A 21,825-nucleotide genomic window follows, 5' to 3' on the forward strand; every position below is an offset into this window, starting at 1 on the left:
AAAACCAAAAATTGGTATCCAATGAAAAGGTGTATGTGCACTGTTAATATTGTATACACGTATAGAAGAACAAAAATCATCCAATTCATTTTTAATGCTTAAAAATTTCAATACAAGTATTTGCATAGTACAGTACTTGTACAACAAAATAACACATGAATGTAACAATGGCAAATCAAGTATAACATATATATACACTAATACTGAAATCAGTATAATATAAATTAAGTTAATATAAATACCTTTTTTTACCAAAAACCATTGTGAAGAGAAATAAAATTATAAAATGTATTCTTTGCTTCACAAAGAGATTTGTGCTTGTGCTTAACATAATAAGTATGCAACAATTACATTTCAATAAAGGCATGTGAATGCTACAACATAATACAATACATGTAAATCTAGAAAAAAAATCTCTAACAAAAGTTTAGACTGTAACAAAGTATCACATTTAAATAGTTAATTAAACAATGGACGGAATATACATAATATCTAAAAGGGTATAACTTGCAAAAATACAACTAACTGTTACACAGATATAATTTTCATCAAAAATACATTTTTAAAAGAACTGACATGAGAGTTTTATTCTAACAACCTTTCATTAGTCATGCTTAAACTATTCACCAGCTGATCAGTTGGAATAGATCAATTAAAACTGAAACTTTGAAAAACATTTTTATGCCCCACCTACGATAGTAGAGGGGCATTATGTTTTCTGGTCTGTGGCTCCGTCCGTCTGTCCGTCTGTGGTTCCGTTCGTCCGTCCAGGTTAAAGTTTTTGGTCAAGGTAGTTTTTGATGAAGCTGAAGTCCAATCAACTTGAAACTTAGTACACTTGTTGCTTATGAGATGATCTTTCTAATTTTTAAGCCAAATTAGACTTTTGACCCCAATTTCACAGTCCACTGAACATAGAAAATGAAAGTGGGAGTTTCAGGTTAAAGTTTTTGGTCAAGGTAGTTTTTGATGAAGCTGAAGTCCAATCAACTTGAAACTTAGTACACTTGTTGCTTATGATATGATCATTCTAATTTTAATGCCAAATTAGATAATTACCCAATTTCACGGTCCATGGAACATGGAAAAGGATAGTGCAAGTGGGGCATCCGTGTACTTTGGACACATTCTTGTTGTTTCAATTGTTATTTTGAAAGGACAAGACAAAGCAATTATTTAATATACATAGTAACATTGATGTAATTGACTTAAAACAAATGAAACAAGTAAAACTATGAGCTACTGCTCACTGATGATACCCCCGCCCAAATATTCAGTAGGTAAACAGGAAGTTGTTGAGTGATGAATCTGAAAACCCATCACACGGTAGAAGTTATAAACCCTGAAACCCTGACGTATATAAACCCTGAAACAAAATTTCAGAAATCCTTGTACAGTGGTTCTTAAGAAGTTAAGAAAAATGTGACAAAAGTTTTACTTGACTATCATGTGTAAAATGATAGAAGTGTTAGGTAAACAGGAAGTTGCTGAGTGATGAATCTGAAAACATATCACACAGTACTACTTACTTACATAAACTCTGAAACCAAATTTTAGAAATCCTTGTATTGTAGTTCCAAAGAAAAATGTGACGAAAATTTGCAACTTGGCTATAAAATGCAATGAAAATATTCATGGGACTGACAGACAGAGGTAAAACAGTATAATTTTATAGTAGTCTTAAGTGAATGATTCTAAAAGATTGTAAATAATTACAAATACAAAATTTGATTATTGTTGGAATATGTAACATTTTTTGGTTAACGTTTTAATTTAAATGAGAGAGAAAGGCTATGTTTGCCTAGCTTAATTTTCTCTTGTTTTGTAGAGACTACACATCCATGTTATATTTTCCTGCAATGTTCAAACTAATGTTTTAGCCGACAATTAATAACTTATGCATTAAAACATGTACCATTATTTTGCCCACGTTACTTTTCAATAAAAGCGACAACATTTTAATGGGAACAGCAAAATAAACTCTAACATAAACAATGATTCAAATGCATCCGTTCGCTTCCAACAAAAGCAGGATACAGGATATCTATTCGAATACTACTTGTATCTATAGGGCCTATGGTAAAACGGTCGACTGCAGGATACAAGTTCTTCTTTAAGCTACTGAAATAAAACATCTTTGCTTTAACCAACAAAACGCGGTTAGGTTATTAAATTAAATAAGTCATTGACATTTGGTTGAAAAGTTCTTAATCAAATATTATTAATTTGTCTTCCAGCATGTTAATTTTTAGTTTGTATAAACGACTGTTAACGTCATATTTCAACTACCTTTCTTACGTCTATACTTTCGCAGATCATCAGACTTTAGAGTATGGAGGCATAGCACTTTAGCGCAGACCATCCGTTTTAGCGTGACCATTGTACTTTAGCGTTCCCATCGCACTTTAGAGTCCTACATATTTATAACGCATTAAAAGTACAAAACCTACTTTTTCAGATCAATATGAAATACATCATAAAATATCAGCACAATTTTACATATATATTATATGTCCGTATTTATCAACTTTAATGACAAAAACTTCAAATAACTCTAAGTAACTTTCTACTCCAGGCTCAGGATTATGAAGGAATCTTTGTGCTCAAAATTTATACTTTCAGAACTTTGCTTGTTACATAAAAACTTGTGTCTCTACCTGATCTGGCATCTATGCATCAAAAACTTTGGAATAATTTAAAATTAAAAATTTAAGTATCTTTACACTAACTTATAAACTATTTTTGATAAAACTAATGAAATGAACAGTCATTTTGGTTTTGAATTTCTTAGGTAATATCTAGTTGTAGATTTCCAATTAAGGTTAGAAGTTTGAGTTTCAGCAATTAGTTGACTATTGTACAACTAGTTTTAGGTATGTCAATGTATATGAATGCAGTTAACCTTAAGAAACATTAAGTCAAAACAAGCTTTGTATTATGGACACTATTGAGAATAAACCCTTGCTGAGTTTGTTTTAAATTTCAACTCCAAATTTGAAAGCTGAGCTTCCAATATTATTAGATTGTCTATGCAGTATTTTTAAGCTCTTCAAAATGGTTTAAAGTCCAGAGGTTTTAAAATATGCATGTTGATGATTGAAATCTACATTTGTTTGAGGTTGTACATAATTGTTGATTTTTTTTAGCCATAATACATAATATGATTGTCTGTTGGTTACTTGGCAGTACAATGTAATAATGACTGTATCATCCTCATTCATGTTCTGTTGAAGTGTAATTTGACGCAATTATTTTTACATCCATTAAGCCTTGGTTAATTATTTTGAAATAATAAATAGCCAATCTGTCAGTCAACAGGACCACCATTCACTTGTTGAGCTAGAATAGTAAAAGTTATTATGCAATTTATAATCATACTTCAAAGATGTTTGTTGAGTATTCCATTATTTTTATTGCAGACAACAATCTTCTGGTGTAGTAAAATGATTGTATATGTTTCAGTGAAACTTATCCTTCATGACTGAACATACTCTCCATGACAATGTTACACCAGAACACAGTAATATTTAAAAAATCAAAACAAACTTTTTATCTTCCAATCTCCTGATTTTAGCCTAAAAAATATTCATAGCAGAGCTGATCACTTTTTTTGTCGAGTCTGTGAGATTTATTTCGTGAAAGCAAGACAAAAAGTTGAAAGATTCTGTTGTTAGTGGGTTCAACATTTAGGTTCAGTCCTTGGATAAGGTTTTTTTAGACATCAATACTTTTTTCAAACCTAGACGGAATGCTATGAAATTTGAACAGAATCTTAATGACGACCAAAATACAGTAACCAGAGCAACATTTTGCATATATTTATTTTTATTTTTTGGTATATAACTGATAAATGAACTATTATTTTACAGTTAACATTCAGATTTAGTCAGAGGTTACAGCTTTTTTTAACACCAATAATTTTGTGAAATCAAAAGTAGTTTAATATGATAATAGTCTATTGTATATTAAATGATTATAATCTTCCTACATTATAACCATACTTACGTTTAGTACATAAGAGTGTGTTGCCATGAGAACATGAAAGATCAACAGCTATGAACGGATCTTCTCCAATAAATATTATTTTACCAGGTTCAGTTGTATTTTCTTCTATCCTTCCTAGGCGACCTCTTGAACTCTTTCCCCACGAATAAACATCCTTTTCTAAAAAAAAAATGTTGTATAATTATCTATACCTTGTGAATCAGCCCTGTGTCATAATATGTTTAGTAATATATATCTCCACTTTAATATTGAACAATTCAGTTTTGATAATAGTAATTAAAAGCCTATGTTGATTTTAATCATTATAATACATTATGTATTTTCAACAAATACTAATTTTAGACAAGAGTGCACATGCTGAAATGTCTCGCTTGCTTTACTGACAATTGGTTTTATGTTGACAGTCTTAAACATAAAGGTTTTACCAAGAGCAATACATAAACTGATCATTTTTTAAGATCTATGACAATATGAGGTCAAGGTCAGATGATACCTGTCAGATAAGCAGGAATGTTTATCTGTTACATATTTGTTTTTCATTCATTTTTTGTTCCTAAATTGCTAGTTTTCTGGTTTGAATTGTTTTACATTGTCATTTCAGGGCCTTTTATAGCTGACTATGCAGTATGAGCTTTGATCATTGTTAAAGGCTGTACAGTGGCCTATACTTGTTAATTTCTGTGTCATTTTGGTCTCTTGTGGAGAGTTGTCTCATTGGCAATCATACCACATCTTTTTTTATATTTAAATCTTACAATCATTCCATGCAACAAATATAGTTTATCCATTGCTTATATTACTTGGAAAAAAGACAAAAAATCGAATTCTGAACTTTAAGCAATGAACCATGAAAATTATGTCACAGTCAGATGATACATGCTTGACAGACATGTACATCTTACAACCATTCCATATACCAAATACAGTTGACCTACTGCACATAGTACTTGAAGAACAGACCAAAAACACAAAAACATAACATTGATCAATGAACCATGATTATGAGGTCAAGGTCAGATGAAACCTGCCAGACTGACATGTACACATTACAATCATTTCATACACCAAATATAGTTAACTTACTTCTTATAATATTTGAGTAATCATGTAATTTTAACCTTGATCACGAATTCATGAAATGAGGTAAAGGTCAGGTGAACTCTATCTGTCAGACATGTATCTAGGTTGCAAGGATCTCATATACCAAATATAGCTATACTTGTAAATGTACTAAAAAAATGACAATTTCAAGTGAACTATATAAATAAGATCAAAGACAATGGACATATATTTGACGTAATCTTTGTTACATAAAGATTTTTCATGCAAGATATGATGCATCCAGGTCTTTTACCTTCTGAAATATTAAGCTTTATAAATATAGAGTAAATATAGGGACATGTGTGGTTTGTACAATTGATTTGATGCATACACTGAAGCTAGTATTTCTTTATCTCCTTACATTCAAATTTTAAACAATTTAAAGCAAATAACTTTTGAATTACAGATTCATGTATAACATACACTGATAACTCTAAATTCAAGATGATGTAAAAAGATAAGCTATTGTACCCAATGATGAAATACTTACCATCTACAACAGCTACTGTGAAAATATCACCACAAGCGACTGCAGTAACATTCTGACTGTCTAAAGTTCTCAATGGTTGTGGTTGACGACTATTACCATGACTACTGTTACCAAGCTGTCCAAACTGGTTGGATCCAAACATATAACATTTGCCATCAGCTAGAAAATAATTATTTTATAATGAAAAAAGTCTCAAAACTGATTGATTAAACATGAATTTTTGGCAAAATACTTTATCCTGCTATTCAGTAATTATCACAATAATTCTTTATCCTGTTATTCAGTTATTATTACAATAATTCTTTTAAAAGGAGGCTAACTAGTCAGAAATCATAATTTGATGATTAATCACATGCTCACAAACTATTTAAAACTTTGTTAACTACATAATAGCAGAAGAATATTCTTTAAAAGAAGGTTAGACAAATTTCAATTTCACATTATTAACATTGGACATATTCAATGACCAACAGAAGAGGTTCATGAAATAACTGAAAATTAACATTCTATTCTTAATGAATAATAAAACATATTCATATGCTCTTAGGAAGTGGAATATTAGTATAAATAAATCATAACAATACCTGTGACAGCAGCAGAATGAGATGTTCCCATGGCAACTTGTTTAACATGTAGATTGATAAGAGGGTATGAAGCTACAGGTGAAAATGAATGAACTTCTTCTATAACCTTCATTGTTGAACCATCAGGGGAGATCACGTCCAAGGCTAATTTATTATATCTGATAAAAGATAATATTAATATGTAAGGTATACAATGAAACAATTCCTTTTTTTTACACAAATATTTGGTTATATCATACTTTAGTACTGATATTCTCCTGTTTATCTATTGAACATCTGGATCCCAACAGGGAGTTGAGGTGTATTTTGTACTGTGACATCAATAATATTGAAAGAGAACTTTCGAATAAGAATTTAACAATAGTTCCAGCAAAATCATTGTAGCTTTCAAGGTGATACTAAAAACTTTTTGTGGGCTGGTTCACTCAAGGAAATCGTTATTCCTGGTGTCTCACATGTTTCTCTTTTCAATGTTGATACTCTTTCTTTTTAATGAATGACCCATATCATATGCTGAACAAGCAAGCCATCCACTTAAGGTCAAAATTAATGTTGTATGAATGCAGATTTGAATGAGTTGAAATATTGATTTGCAAGCAATTATACATCCTGATGTGTCTTTTAAGGTTTAACAATTGATAAAAAATGACTGCATATATCAAAAAATTATTTCTGATTTTGGGTTTTATAAATGTTGAAACAAAGAACAATATATTTTAATTACTTGTCTGATTTGTAGCTTATGTCCCTTTAAGGGGAGACATAATTATTTTACCTATTACTTCCACAACACAATAATTTATTATCATGAGTTAGAATCATAGAACAATCCACACCACAACAGACTTTAGAAGGTTGGAAATGTTCTGGTATTGGTACAGGCATTGGGGAGGCATGTGAGTCTTGAGTTCCAAGTCCTAGTCTTCCATTATCTCCCCTACCCCAGGAAAATACTTCATGTTCATTGGTCACTGCAATCACATGTGAAGCGCCACAGGAAATCTGTGTTACTTCACATCCTAATAATGCTTCTACAATTTTAGCCTGAAAAAATCATCAATACTTTAACCAACTCGAAAACACATGTAACAATGTATAAGAATTTACACACACTGCTAATTTTTAACATATTTTATTCTCAATTTTGATGAAAAAACTCTGGTCACCGATTTCAAAAGAATACAATTTTTTGCCATGACACCTATGAAACATTTTCAGTTTGTGGTGAAACATTTGTATAAACTATTTCTTTGTCCTTTTTATCTAATATCAACAAACAGCTGTATAATTTGAATATATATTTTATTTTCCGTTTAACATACAAACTTACCTGCGCTACATCATTATGGTTACCGTGACCCAAACATCCATTAGCACCACTACCAAAAGTCATCAATATTCCTCTATCTGTAATACAGGTTAGATATATATATGTGTAAAGCATAGGTAGTGATTAATTGATGCATACAGCCCATGTTAATGTTATGTAGCTATGTTTTATCAACATATTTAAATAGGATTTTTAAAATGTCACAGTACCCTGAATCATAAACATGCATTCAATAAGAGAGAAAAAGTTGCTGTAGGAAAATAGAACTGTGAAAGTGAAGCCATCAAAATTCAAACTTGATCTGTGTTTTTAAAATAAGCATTGTGTATACATTTCATAACATTTCAGACTTCATGCTGAATGGCAGCCCAGGCAGCCCAGGCTTGTAAAATTGCTCTCGGGCCTGTAAAAATCATATCTACAGGCCAACAAAATCTAACTAAAAGTTTTCAAAAATTGAGCTGAGGGCCTGTAGATTTAACAGTTAATCGTGAAGACTGACATTTAGTTTGAGACAAACATAAGTTAGAGAATACAAACTAAGTTCATGAAGTACAAACAGATAATTGTAAAACATAATGCCCAATATGCTATAATGGGAGCATAATAAAACATAATGCCCAATATGCTATAATGGGAGCATAATTAAACATATTTCCAAATCTATTTCTAAAATCTTGTTTAGCAAATTTCATGTCATTAATTTCCCATAATAATTATTGTGCTTACCAGTGAGACATGCAGTATGAAAGTCCCCACATGCCACATGCTGTATGTTGACTGCTGATTGACCCTCTAGGTAACGTGGTATAAATGTTGGAGCAGGAATGTCTGTGGCACCAGGTATTAGTGTTTCTGTTCCTGCTACTGAAGATGACTGTCATGGCAGAACATAATCCATTTTGTATTACAATGTATTGTTATAATTATTGCCTGGGATAGGTACATTATTTTGTTGCATCATTGTAATATGGATCATTTATATTTCTGAAAAACATTGGTTTTTTCGTGAAAATATTTAATAAATTAAACTGTATTTACCAGAGTTACTCTCAATCATACCTAACAGAAAAAGAACGCACAAAATGTCTGAAAGTTATAGAATTTTATCCCTTTCCAAAGTATTTCTGGGGTTAAAAGTTATAATACTAACCTCCCAGACAATGAGTCTGCCATTTTTAGTTACTCCAGCTTTCTGAGTTCTACCACTTGAGGCCTGTATAAGTTGTGTATCTGTAGAAGGTAGCCCCATCTTTACTGGTCTACCAATACCACTTCCCCAATAAAATACTGAACTTAAGGTTGTTGGTTTGGTGGATATAGATTCTAAAAATAAATTTCACTCATTACTTATTAAATTTGGAGTTGAAAGATCAATTAATGTAGTTAAAACAATATAGTGTCTCAGTTCCATATCAAATTTCTGACCATTGAAGCAATACAAGATATTTTCTCCTTTTGATGTTTCTCTCCCAACCACTTTAAATAATATAAGGTATTATGGGTAATTAAGTCTATATTTAATCTCAGAAATCACATATACAAAAACATGTCAATTCTTTGGTAAATAGATATACCACAATGAACTTTATGCTTAAGTAAGATTAAAATTTTTTTTATAAATTTGATAGACATGATTATTTAAGGTAATCTTTTGCCATTCTTGTTTTCTAGATATTAAACCATATAAGGTAATAAATAGAATGGTTAAATAATCTTTCCCCCCGACTCAAAAATATTTTCACAAAAGTTCACTCCCCTAGCATATCCACAGAATCTTTTAATCATGCATTTCTAATAAAAAAAATATATATTTTGTAACTAATTCTTTTTTTATTGAAGATAATGATAATTTCTAAAATTTCTTTCTAACATAATCAAATATGATGGCTGCCTTCAGATGTCCACTAAATAAGTGTTGATATCTAGCATAAAGAACAGGTAATAAAACATCAATCTCTCCTTACGAAACGTTAAATACAATGTGATCTTACCCCTAGAGGTATGACTTCCTCTTATAGACATTCTATTGAACGGAGAGGAGGATGGCATTGGTCGATTAATTCTAAAATAAAACAAATTTATTATTCCATTTTACTTTTTTTAATGAAGAAAGTGACAATAAATATCAAAATGTAAGTAAGTAAGATTAACATCTTGTCATGACATAAAGTTCTTGTACACAATTCAAAATGTCATACATTACTGGAATCCTGTTTTTCATCATGAATATATGAATGTATGAGGGTTTGGATGGGGTTAAATGATTAAAGAAAAATGCCCTTAAAAAATGAAGATTATAGAATAACGGGCAAAAAAATGAAGATTAGAGAACAAAGGGGTTATTTTTTTGAAGATTAGAGAAAAAAGGGGTGAAAATTAAATGTTTACAGAATAACAGACCCCCCATCCAGACCCTCATGTATTATTTCAAAATGAGATAACTAAGTTGCTAAATAAAACATGATAGAAAAAAACAAACCTTGTGCAGTTTATTTTCCCCATGTCTGTATGCAGATACATTAATGCATTTATAACTATGGGCTGAGCCATTATTTGGTTTATTGTTGGTCTTTTATTTGGATCTAAGTGGAGCATGCTTAGGATAAGACTTTTCAATTCATCACTGTAATTGACAGATATTGGTGCAAATGTACCTCTCATGATCTTCATTACCAAGGCTGGCAAATTCTAAAAAAAAATATAAAATAAAATATATTCAATAATTAAATATGCATATGTTCATTATATTAAGGTGGTATGGGTGTCTTTCGCCTTCTTGGATTGTAAAAAACAGAGAACCTAAGGTCCAGATTTTATATCAAGTTAGCAAAATTTGATGCAGGATGAAGATATCTAATATGAATTTTCATTTAAAAGAACCAAATTGTAAGAATATAACTTATAATTATTAATCATGTTAATATTTTTACAAGTGTAGATTATTTTTGGTTGTTTTTAAATGTTTTTAAAATTGGCATTTTAAGGGGAGGTAACTCTAAAACAGTGCATTTTCTGAAGGAATCTTCATGGAATTTTTCTATTTTGTATTTTAGCCGGAAAAAAAGTACGGTGACCCTACCTTTTCTTTTGATATTCTCAAAGCATTGTCTGAAAGCTATCTTTTCATAATCTATTTTACCATTCTATCATTTCGTTTGGTTTCTAATCACAAAATGGTGTATTTTCCTGTATAATCCATACAAAATATGTCATTTTGTCACAACCTGTAGCTTGAGAAAATGCGCGGTGACCTATCATTTTTATTATATTTTTGACCATATATCAATAGATACTACATTTTGGCAAAGTATGAACGAATTCTATCATTTTTATTTTAGACTCCCATACCACCTTAACTATGGGTTACACACATGATAATTTTTCATTGTTTTCATTTTTCTTAATTTGTGAAAATGTTAAATGATTTTGAAAATGTGTATACATTTTGCAAATAACTGTATTTCATTCTGACTGTTTTATCGTTTTGCAGAAAGACTTCTGTAAGACATTACTAATGTATGAATATAAACTTTGATCAAGCTTTGTTACAATCACATCGATAAAATAAAAATATTATTATATTACATACAGCAGCTTCAAAAGCTCTCTTGAGACTTGCCAGCTCATATAATACACACCCTAGAGCCCATATATCACTCTTTTGGTTATATCTTAATTTTCAAGTTAAGGTTGCATCATAATTGTAAGGCATTATATTTTTTCAGAAGATAAAATTATTCAATTTTTAGCACACTGGGCCTAATAGGCCAAGTGAGCTTTTCTTATCATTTGGATTCCGTCGTCCATTAACTTTTACAAAAATCTTCTCCTCTGAAACTACCATTCATGTCCAAGATGGACCCAGATGTTGATATCAGCGATATCAGGACTGTGTACACGATATCAATTTGAAATGGATGTTTCATTTAAACATCCATGACACACAAAGACCCAGATGTTGACATCGTAGATATCGATTTTTGCTTCAGACATCCATGACAATGTTGACGACATCAACATAATCAAAGGAATAATTGGAAACTTGTTTGAATGTATTAAAAGTACAGAATTAATGCTTTTGGAAAAATAAATTTCAAAACTTTACAACAATAAATGTATTAAATCATTTTAAATAGCAGTTGTTGTTATTTTGAAACTTAAATTTTCTCTAATTTTCTCTAAAGATCCAATAAATTTAAAGATATGCTCAGAATTATCAATATCAATAAATCAATTCTTCTCTCACAGGAATATTAAAAAAAAACTGCTAAAAGATATTCTTTAGAAACTGGTGTGTTGAGGCACATATGCAGAGGCGGATCCAGCCATTTTAAAAGGGTGGGGTTCCCAACACAGGATAAAGATTGGGTTCCAACCATATGTCCCCATTCAAATGCATCGATCCTCCAACCCTGAGAACCCCTCCCCCCTGGATTTGCCACTGATATGCCATTTATCATTTGACAAATCACATTTAATTCATCAGCAAAACTTCATGTAGATTAAAGAGAGATCCATCATTCAAATCCATCAGTTAAGGAATAATCCCAAATAATTTTTGTTAAAGGATACGGTTTCCCTTCACAAAGTTCTGGTGATATATAGCATGGTGTTCCAACAACCTAAAATATACAAATAATATTTGTTAAACTGTATTGGGTAAATGTATAACAAGTTTATGTATATGTATATTCAAACATATCAATATTTTGTTATGTGGTAAATATAGATCAACAGTACTGTTACCAGTTTGTGATGCTTAATCAAGGTACTCTGTTTAGGAACCACTATGGTGATATAAATATATCTAGTAAATTCAGTGTAATGTTTATTTCAACACTAATATTCTAATATTGATATTACATAAAAATATTGCTGGTGAAATAATATGAAAATAACAATCAGAGTTCATTTTGATTTAGAAGATAAAGAAAAGTAGGGCTTTTTCCAACACAGATAAAAAGAACAGTTTGAAAATGATTGATGGAATAATTGCATCTAAGTCTCAATTAGAAATGCAGATGGTATTTAATCATTTAACTGCAGTGCTAAATTTATAACCTTTCAGATTAAGTTTGTTCAGACAAAGGATCAATAATTTTACATGGATCATATCTAATATTAAAGGCTCTGTAATCAACATCACAGCAAAATTCAAATGTACATGTAATATATTTGTAAAAAGGTTACAGCCAGATTTCCAAAAACAATTGAACATAGCTTTTTATTTCAACATCTATCTTTTTTACAGAATAACAATAAGTCTTAAATTATTGACATTTATATTGTTATATGTACGTACACTTCCAGACTCTACCATTAATGGCATTATTTAAGTTCTACAAATTTATACTCACAGTGTAAGCTTTACTTTTACTGCTTAAAACTTTTGAGATGCCAAAATCTCCAATTTTTACGACTTCTTTTCGTTTGTCAAGCAATATATTTTGTGTTTTCAAGTCCCTGTGCAAGATCTGTTTGGAGTGTACATGTTGCAATGACAGTAACATCTGTGCAAAGTATTTCAAAATTTCCTAAAACAACAAAAATGTTTCTGTAAAATAAAAAAAACATCATACATCACAGTTTGCATGTTTCTAAGAATTCTGCAAATATTGTATTAACCAAATTACTACAAAAAATGTAATACAACTCAAAGATAAAGAAGTTCAATTATATCAGTTTCTCTGATATGTTGTTACTTCGAAGAATTTCATGAAATTATTCAAAATTGAGAATTGAAATGGGGAATATGTCAAAGAGACAACAACCTGACCAAAGAGCAGATAAGAGCGGAAGGCCACCAATGGGTCTTCAATGCAGTGAGAAAATTCTGCACCCTGAGGTGGGCCTCATCTTGCATCTAAATAAAAATGTGTACTAGTTCAGTGAAATAGGAAGTCATACATGTACTAAACTCCAAAACATGTACCTGTTTTTGTATTGTTATGAGTTACAATTTATGACTAAAATTAGCAAAGACCCATCGAAACAACATTTGATACAAAAATTTAACAATACTTTTAGATATTCGGATGATATATAGGCTCTGAATAATGATGACTTCAGTATGAATACTAAAGAAATTTATCCTGTTGAACTTACTTTAAATAAAGCTATTACTAACAATGACCACTGCCCTTTCCTCGATCTTGATATCTATATCATTAACAGGAAGCTTAATACAAAAATTTATGATAATTGAGATGATTTTTCATTTCCTAACGTTAATTATCCATTTTTAGATGGTGACGTTCCCTTGTCACCATCTTATGGTGTTTATATATCTCAACTTGTACGATTCGCTCATGTATGTAACAACATATTAGATTTTAGCGAGAGAAACTTATGTATTACTGAAAAATTATTACACCAGGGTTTTCGATATCACAAACTATTCAAAACATTTACTAAATTTTATAATCGGTATAAGGAAATAATTAGTAAATATAACTCAAAATGCAGACATCTTATACATTCAGGTATTTCACAGCCAATCTTTTATGGTAATATTCTTTACAAAACACAAAAATGTCAGTATTCACCTCAAAAGCTTACAAAACCTTTAACCAGACTTACTAAGAAGGGATATAGTTAGGATACTGTTGTCAGGTCATTAAAGATTGCATATTTCGGCTATAATATTGATTCACTTATATGGTCTTTGCATGGGAACTAAACACATTTATTTAAAAAACAGTTGTTGGCATGACACAGGTTATGTTCTTCTCATATATTTTATGATAGTATTCTTCTCATATATTTTATGATAGTATTCCTCTCATATATTTTATGATAGTATGATACTAAACCCCTAACGGAAGGGATTGTGCCTGATTTTCATATGATGAAGACATAATCTTTCAATCAGTTTAATTGAGGTCTGGAGCTGGCATGTCAGTTAACTGCTAGTAGTCTGTTGTTATTTATGTATTATTGTCATTTTGTTTATTTTCTTTTGTTACATCTTCTGACATCGAACTCGGATTTCCCTTGAACGGAATTTAAATGTGCGTATTTTTATGCATTTACTTTTCTGCATTGGCTAGAGGTATAGAGGGAGGGTTGAGTTTTCATAAACATGTTTAACCCAGTCGCAATTTTGCGTCTGTCCCCAGTCAGGAGCCTCTGGCCTTTGTTAGCCTTTTTTGATTTTTAATTTTAGTTTCTTGTGTATAATTCAGAGTTTAGTATGACGTCCATTATCACTGAACAAGTATACATATTTTTTAAGGGGCCAGCTAAAGGACGCCTCCGGGTGCAGGAGTTTCTTGCTACATTGAAGACCCATTTGTGGCCTTCGGCTGTTGTCTACTCTATGGTCGGGTAGTTGTCACTTTGACACATTCCCCATTTCCTTTCTCAATCTTACATCATTTTTTTTTCAACAAATCTGTAATTTTATTATGATTCAAATGGCATTCAAGTTACAACTTCAATTTGGAGAAAAGGGGCAACATTTACAATAAAATTTAATAATAAATATAAGAATATTATACAATTAGTGGATTTTTATGTGGTTAATAATACACCATATTTTTCAACCAAAAGACAATATTTGTTTTATTAAATGATAAGGAAAGGTAACAATTACATTTTTGGTATTGTCAATTGTTTGTGTGTATATTCTCTTTAGGAAGGGATGGACGTCTTTAGTTTATGCAATATTGAATTACATTTTTCTTTTATTGTTTTGAAACCTGTTTCACTTTATCATACTTACCTGTAAACAAGATCTTTCTTCACTACACGTGCTTAATACCATTAATCAAAGTGCTTGTATGCACTGATGAGTAAAAATTGTGTTAATCTATCAGTTGGAAGTTAAATTAAATATTGCATTGTCAATAAAGCATTCTGGTAATGGGAGATAACTTCAATTTTTAAAGATGACTTTAACAATGACACATCATTCATATTTCAAGAACAGATATTTGATTCCTGTATCTTGAAAAAGTTAAATTTTCTTGACAGTTGTAACATTGTTTTGTGACTTGAATATCTCAGCCTATATTTACATTATGGATAGGATGTTTAAAATGTTATGATCAATGCACTATATTTTGTGTATCAAAAATGTTGTGATAAGCCTTGGAAGATTCAGATATCAAGTCAGTTACATAGGGTTTTGATTGCATTTTACGGTTTTACCTATGAGTTAAAATGTTTTACCAGTTACAAATTCACATTAAAAAGTATTATGAATTTCAACAGATCTTTATAAAATTGGTATAAATCTATATAAAAGCCAAATTCAGGTGACATTTTATTCATCAATTTTTCTAAAGATTAAATGACTAAATTAAATATTTTTGTAGAGTTACCTCTTCTTCTAAGAGAATACCATTTCTTTGCTGTAAAACATCCATCAGTGTACCACCTATTTTTTAAGAAAAACATTATAATAGTAAAAACCTTTTTACTTATTAACAATTGTTGAAAAAAATGTTTTTACTTATCTAATATAGCAAAGACAATAACAGATTGTTTAAAAGAAATCAGAAGATTTGTCCATTAAAACTACTTTTTGTAACATTCAACTTTATAAAGCTAGAAAATTATATATTGTACCTAGCATTTATCAATTAATTTAACACCGGTTAATTGACAGGAAAGCTGGCAATCCATGTTAATTAAGATAAGAGTCAAATATACCTGTCATGAGCAGGGTTCAAACTCACAACTTTTCAGTGTAGATAGGCTTAAGTGATCATAAAAGAAGAACTACTTAGATCACACAGCCACAAGGCCCCAACTTTCACAGTAATTACCTTGAGCATATTCCATTACTATCATTAAGGCTTTATCTTCTAGGAAATTTTCAAAATATTTTATAATATTTGGATGTGACAGCATGGACAGAACTTTGCTTTCATTTAATGCTGCCTGTCTCTCTTCTTTGGTCATTTGTTCTACAGGAATCTGCTTTATGATTACTAACTTTTTATCTGCTAGTCTCCGGCACAGGTGAACAGTTCTGTTTTAATAAGACAAGAGTAATAAATTGTGATAAAACAGAAAAAAGTAAAATATATGAAAAAAATAGCCATCTAATCAAAAAAGGTAACTGTACCAAGTCAGAAACCTGAAATTCAGTGGTTGTTTGATGCTGTGTTACATATTTGTTTTATTGTTTGAATTGTTTTACACATACATTGTCATTTTGGGGGCTTTGATATCCGACTATTCAGTATCTGATTTGTTCATTGTTGAAGGCTGTATGGTGACCTGTAAATTGTTAATTTCTGTGTCATTTGGTCTTTTGTACACAGTTGTCTCATTGGCAATCATACTGTGTCACATCTTTATTATTTTTATTTTTTTTAAATAAATGCATTTTGTATCAAGATTAACAATGATTAAGATTGTCTCTAATAAACTACTCTACAGTTTTTTAATTACATATACACTGATATATATGAATATATTGGTATATATACAAGAATTTTTTTTTTTAAATTGGAATAACTGTTTTAGATTTTCAATTATGAGATATTGAAATTGACAGCATGCATACATGCACATGATGGATGAAAAAAATCATAAAAATAATATGAAAATCATGAAGGTATATTCATCTTCGTATATACAGTCAGGGGACTTACTGAAATAAGTGATTTTTAAATCACTTGTTTGAGTAGCAAATTCGAAGTTTTGTCACGAATTGGGATTTTGTAGTTTTTTCAAAATTTTAAACACATAGGTGTTAAATAATATCTTAATTATTAAAATTGAAAAAAATGAACTTTTTGCTTCTTTAAGTAGCAAGGTTTATGCCTTTGATGCTATCATTTAGCTGAAAATATTTTAGTTGAAAAAATGCTATAATAATGGCTTTACATAATGAACTGATACTTTCTTAAAAGATTTTTCCCAGCAGTGGGAGTATTTTTCCTGTGAAGTTCAAGGTTTCATCTTTCAGATTATGTAATAAAATTCTACTGTTCGCGATAAAAATTTCACTGTTCGGGGATGTTGAAATTAGTGGGGGTTATTTAAATAATGATACTTAAAGAAGTGATTTTTGGGAAGGAAATTGAGGTATGGTACTTAAACAAGTGATTTTTATGTCATTATCCTAGATTCAGTACAAGGTCATCACCTGAAATGACCTGGTCATCCTAGACAACACAGATGTTGGTTCTGATAAGTTTAGAAACATAATTAGTCCCTGGATCATTAGTATTCTATATTTAAAACTACAATAAAATTAAATCACTTAGTCTAGTGATAAATTTGTACTACTTAAATAGGTGATTATTAAAGAAAGACAACTCTTACTTTCAACCTTTATGAACAAAATGTTACTTGAATCAGTGATTTAGAAAATCACTCATTTAAGTAAGTCCCCTGACTGATATAATATTTTCGATAAAATTATGAATGTCAAAATAAATTGTTAAAAAAAATGAAAAAATCAACGAGATCTTCCACATAACACCTGCCTCATATTATAAATATTATTTACCCGTAAGCACCTCGACCAACAACTCTCATCTTCTCGTAGTTCTCCATGGGTTTCGAGCCTTAGATCCCCGAAAAATGAAAAATGAGAAGAAAAAAAAAATACTCCAATGTCAAATCAAAACTTTAATTGACGTGATAAATATTATAAAATTTCCATATCTAAAACATTTCACTGAACATGTAAAACAATAATTATAAAGTCAGTACCGGAATACATTTCCGGTTATTGAATTTTAACTAATTTCTTTCATTTTAGTTCACTTGGCGTCTGTCGTCTGTCGTCCGTCGTCGTCGTCCGTCGGCGTTAACCTTTACAAAAATCTTCTCCTCTGAAACTACTGGGCCAAATTAAACCAAACTTGGCCACAATCATCATTGGGGTATCTAGCTTAAATAAAGACAACAGTAGTATAGGGAAAACGGTACTATTTATTCTGCCATAGGCGACAATATTAACATTTTCTAAATTTACAACTTTTTAAGATAAAAACCTGGATAAAACAGTTAAATGTTGTGTTAGTACTTTATTATTGTGTTTTAAAAATTAAAGCCAAATAGTATCATGACCAACTTCCAACGGAGCTTGTTTATGTTATCCATGCCCACCGTCATTTTGCACCAAATTTATGAAATTTTGCAAGTCTTTTCAAATAATTCTCTAGAAAATATTTCAATAGGTTTCAAAATTTATGTTGTAAATATATACACTGCAGTTATTCATAGATAAATAAAAAATATATTGTACTCTTACATCCAATCACAGCGCTCCTAATTTGACTTCCTTCACCTGCCTTGGGTACACAAAAGGCCAACCTAATGCTGGGAAAATTAAATACTACCGTTTTCCCTATACCGCTGTTCAAAACTCATAAATCTATGGACAAAAAACAAAATCGGGGTAACAAACTAAATCTGAGGGAAACGCATTAAATATTAGAGGAGAACAACGACATGTGTAACATTAAAATGTAACACACACAGCAACGGACTCATCATTAGACAACATCCGATGAGAATAACCAATATAACATCAAAACCAAATACATGAATTTGGGATAGAAAAGTACCGTGACACGTCTTATAGTAATGTGAATTCACACTCAAAAATAGGAGAAAACAAACGACACAACGTAAAAATGTTACACACACAGAAACGAACTATGATATAATAGTTATCAAAAGTACCAGGATTATAATTTTATACGCCAGACACGCGTTTCGTCTACATAAGACTCATCAGTTACGCTCAGATCAAAATAGTTAAAAAGCCAAACAAATACAAAGTTGAAGAGCATTGAAGACCCAAAATTCTAAAAAGTTGTGCCAAATACGGCTAAGGTAATCTACTCCTGGGGTAAGAAAGTCCTTAGTTTTTCGAAAAATTCACATTTTTGTAAACAGAAAATTTATAAAAATGACCATATAATTGATATTCATGTCAACACCGAAGTGCTGACTACTGGGCTGGTGATACCCTCGGGGAAGAAACGTCCACCAGCAGTGGCATCGACCCAGTGGTGTAAATAGTTATCAAAAGTACCAGGATTATAATTTTATACGCCAGACGCGCGTTTCGTCTACATAAGACTCATCAGTGACGCTCAGATCAAACTAGTTAAAAAGCCAAACAAATACAAAGTTGAAGAGCATTGAAGACCCAAAATTCCAAAAAGTTGTGCCAAATACGGCTAAGGTAATCTACTCCTGGGGTAAGAAAATCCTTAGTTTTTCGAAAAATTCACATTTTTGTAAACAGAAAATTTATAAAAATGACCATATAATTGATATTCATGTCAACACCGAAGTGCTGACTACTGGGCTGGTGAAACCCTCGGGGACGAAACGTCCACCAGCAGTGGCATCGACCCAGTGGTGTAAATAGTTATCAAAAGTACCAGGATTACAATGGTCATTTTCCTGACTTGGTACAGGACATTTTTAAAGAAAAAAATGATGGGTTGAACCTGGTTTTATGGCATGCCAAACCTAGCACTTTGATGGCATTGTTAAATATAACATTAAAATGACAACATAGTAATACAGGACTACAATACAAATAAATAGCAGAACGTATTAGGCATAGAAACACATGAATAATAGATAACAAAAGGCATCAGGTTTAAAATTCATTACGTCAAAAACGCGCCTCGTCCAAACAAGACTTACCAGTGACGCCCAGATATAAAAGTTCGAAAGTCAAAAAAAGGGGGACAAAGTTGTACAGCTCTGAGGATCAAAAGTTGAAAAAGGTTGTGCCAAATACGGCTAGGGTTTTTTGCTTGTGATAAAAACATCCTTATTATATAGAACAATTTATGCTATTGCAAACAGTAAATTTTATCAAATGAATATAAAAGATTTACATGATCAAACTGACGTTAACTAATTACAGAAAACAAAAAAAACATAATACATAATGCATTGAAGACACGGGGGGTCTCTTCCAATATAAAGGTATATACATATGTGCCGCTGGAATGGGTCCCTTTTTTGATCCGTCAAATATATCAATGGGGTGCAATTTTACCGAGGAAATATATCAATAGGTAGTAATTGACCGATTGTGATATATCAGTATATGCATATAGGTACTATTTGAGCTGATAAATATATGAATGGGTTATGATTTCGCTGTGAAATATATGTATAGGTAGGGATTTCACAATTATTAGGGCCCCGCCAAAGGCGGGTCCCCTATAGTGATCAGTCTGTCCGTCCGTCCGTCCGTAACACTTTGTGTCCGCTCTATATCTAGAGATCCATTATGATTTCATACTTTATACTTTACATGTTTATTAACCACCACCAGAGGGCGTGTCATGATGTATGTACAACTTCCTAGGTCAAAGGTCAAGGTAAAAAAACTTTGGTTTCAGTTGACAACCCTGTGTCCTGTGGTGAAGATCGTGTCCGCTCTATATCTTGAGAACCGTTATGATTTCAAAGTTTATACTTGACATGTATATGAACCAACACCAGAGGGTGTGTCATAATTTATGAACGACTGCCTAGGGCAAAGTTCAAGGTCAAAAACTTTGGTTTCAGTTGACAACCCCATGTCCTATGGTAAAGATTGTGTCCGCTCTATATCTTGAGAACCGTTATCATTTCAAAGTTTATACTTGACATGTATATAAACCAACACCAAAGGGTGTGTCATAATTTATGTGCAACTTCCTAGGTCAAAGGTCAAGGTCAAAAACTTTGGTTTCAGTTGACAACCCCATGTCCTATGGTAAAGATCGTGTCCGCTCTATATCTTGAGAACCGTTATCATTTCAAAGTTTATACTTGACATGTTTATAAACCAACACCAAAGGGTGTGTCATAATTTATTTACAACTTCCTAGGTCAAAGGTCAAGGTCAAAAACTTTGATTTCAGTTGACAAACCCATGTCCTATGGTAAAGATACAATTTTTTAATGCACATTATTCACAGCGGGGCCCACAGAGATGGCTCCCATCTCAATGATATCTAGTTCAATATATGAATGGGGGTGTTTTTAAAATCCCAGCTGCACACCTGTACCCAAAATCCCATGTTGAGACCCCCCCCCCCCCCGTGATTGAAGACCAACACAGAAAATAGACACACCCGACTCAGTGACAAACCAGGCCTGAACGCAAAAAGTCATAACCATGACGTCACATACAAAGTGTTGATAAGGTACAATATTACGTCATGCAGACATTTGAATTTCTGAAACAGCACAAATATGACGTCATATTTGAAAAATTATTTCTAAAAAATAAGATAGAAATAGGATTGAATTAAGATTATAATAGAACTAAATACTGATATTATATTTAAACACAATGCACATTGCAATACTAATCAATAGCA

General features: G+C 31.3%; 1 protein-coding gene across 2 annotated transcripts; it reads right to left on the reverse strand.

Moving 5' to 3' along the window:
- Window positions 1-1,662: 1,662 nt before the first annotated feature.
- Window positions 1,663-18,119, reverse strand: LOC143047321 (serine/threonine-protein kinase Nek8-like). 2 transcript variants are annotated; one of them, XM_076220366.1, is made up of 17 exons: window positions 17,982-18,119; window positions 16,285-16,490; window positions 15,838-15,893; window positions 12,871-13,047; window positions 12,086-12,135; window positions 11,103-11,184; window positions 9,993-10,201; window positions 9,505-9,575; window positions 8,664-8,836; window positions 8,240-8,387; window positions 7,511-7,587; window positions 6,956-7,224; window positions 6,181-6,338; window positions 5,597-5,755; window positions 4,006-4,164; window positions 3,270-3,339; window positions 1,663-2,121 (listed from the first exon to the last, which is right to left on the reverse strand). In XM_076220366.1, the coding sequence occupies exons 1-16, from the start codon at window positions 18,026-18,028 to the stop codon at window positions 3,308-3,310; spliced, it is 2,073 nt and encodes a 690-aa protein (XP_076076481.1). In that variant the 5' UTR covers window positions 18,029-18,119; the 3' UTR covers window positions 1,663-2,121; window positions 3,270-3,307. The 2 variants fall into 2 exon arrangements, with proteins under 2 accessions (XP_076076481.1, XP_076076475.1); XM_076220360.1 differs by lacking the exon at window positions 1,663-2,121 and having other exon boundaries at window positions 3,157-3,339.
- Window positions 18,120-21,825: the final 3,706 nt, after the last annotated feature.

This window comes from Mytilus galloprovincialis, chromosome 1 (assembly GCF_965363235.1).
Source record: "Mytilus galloprovincialis chromosome 1, xbMytGall1.hap1.1, whole genome shotgun sequence".
NCBI lineage: Eukaryota > Metazoa > Mollusca > Bivalvia > Mytilida > Mytilidae > Mytilus > Mytilus galloprovincialis.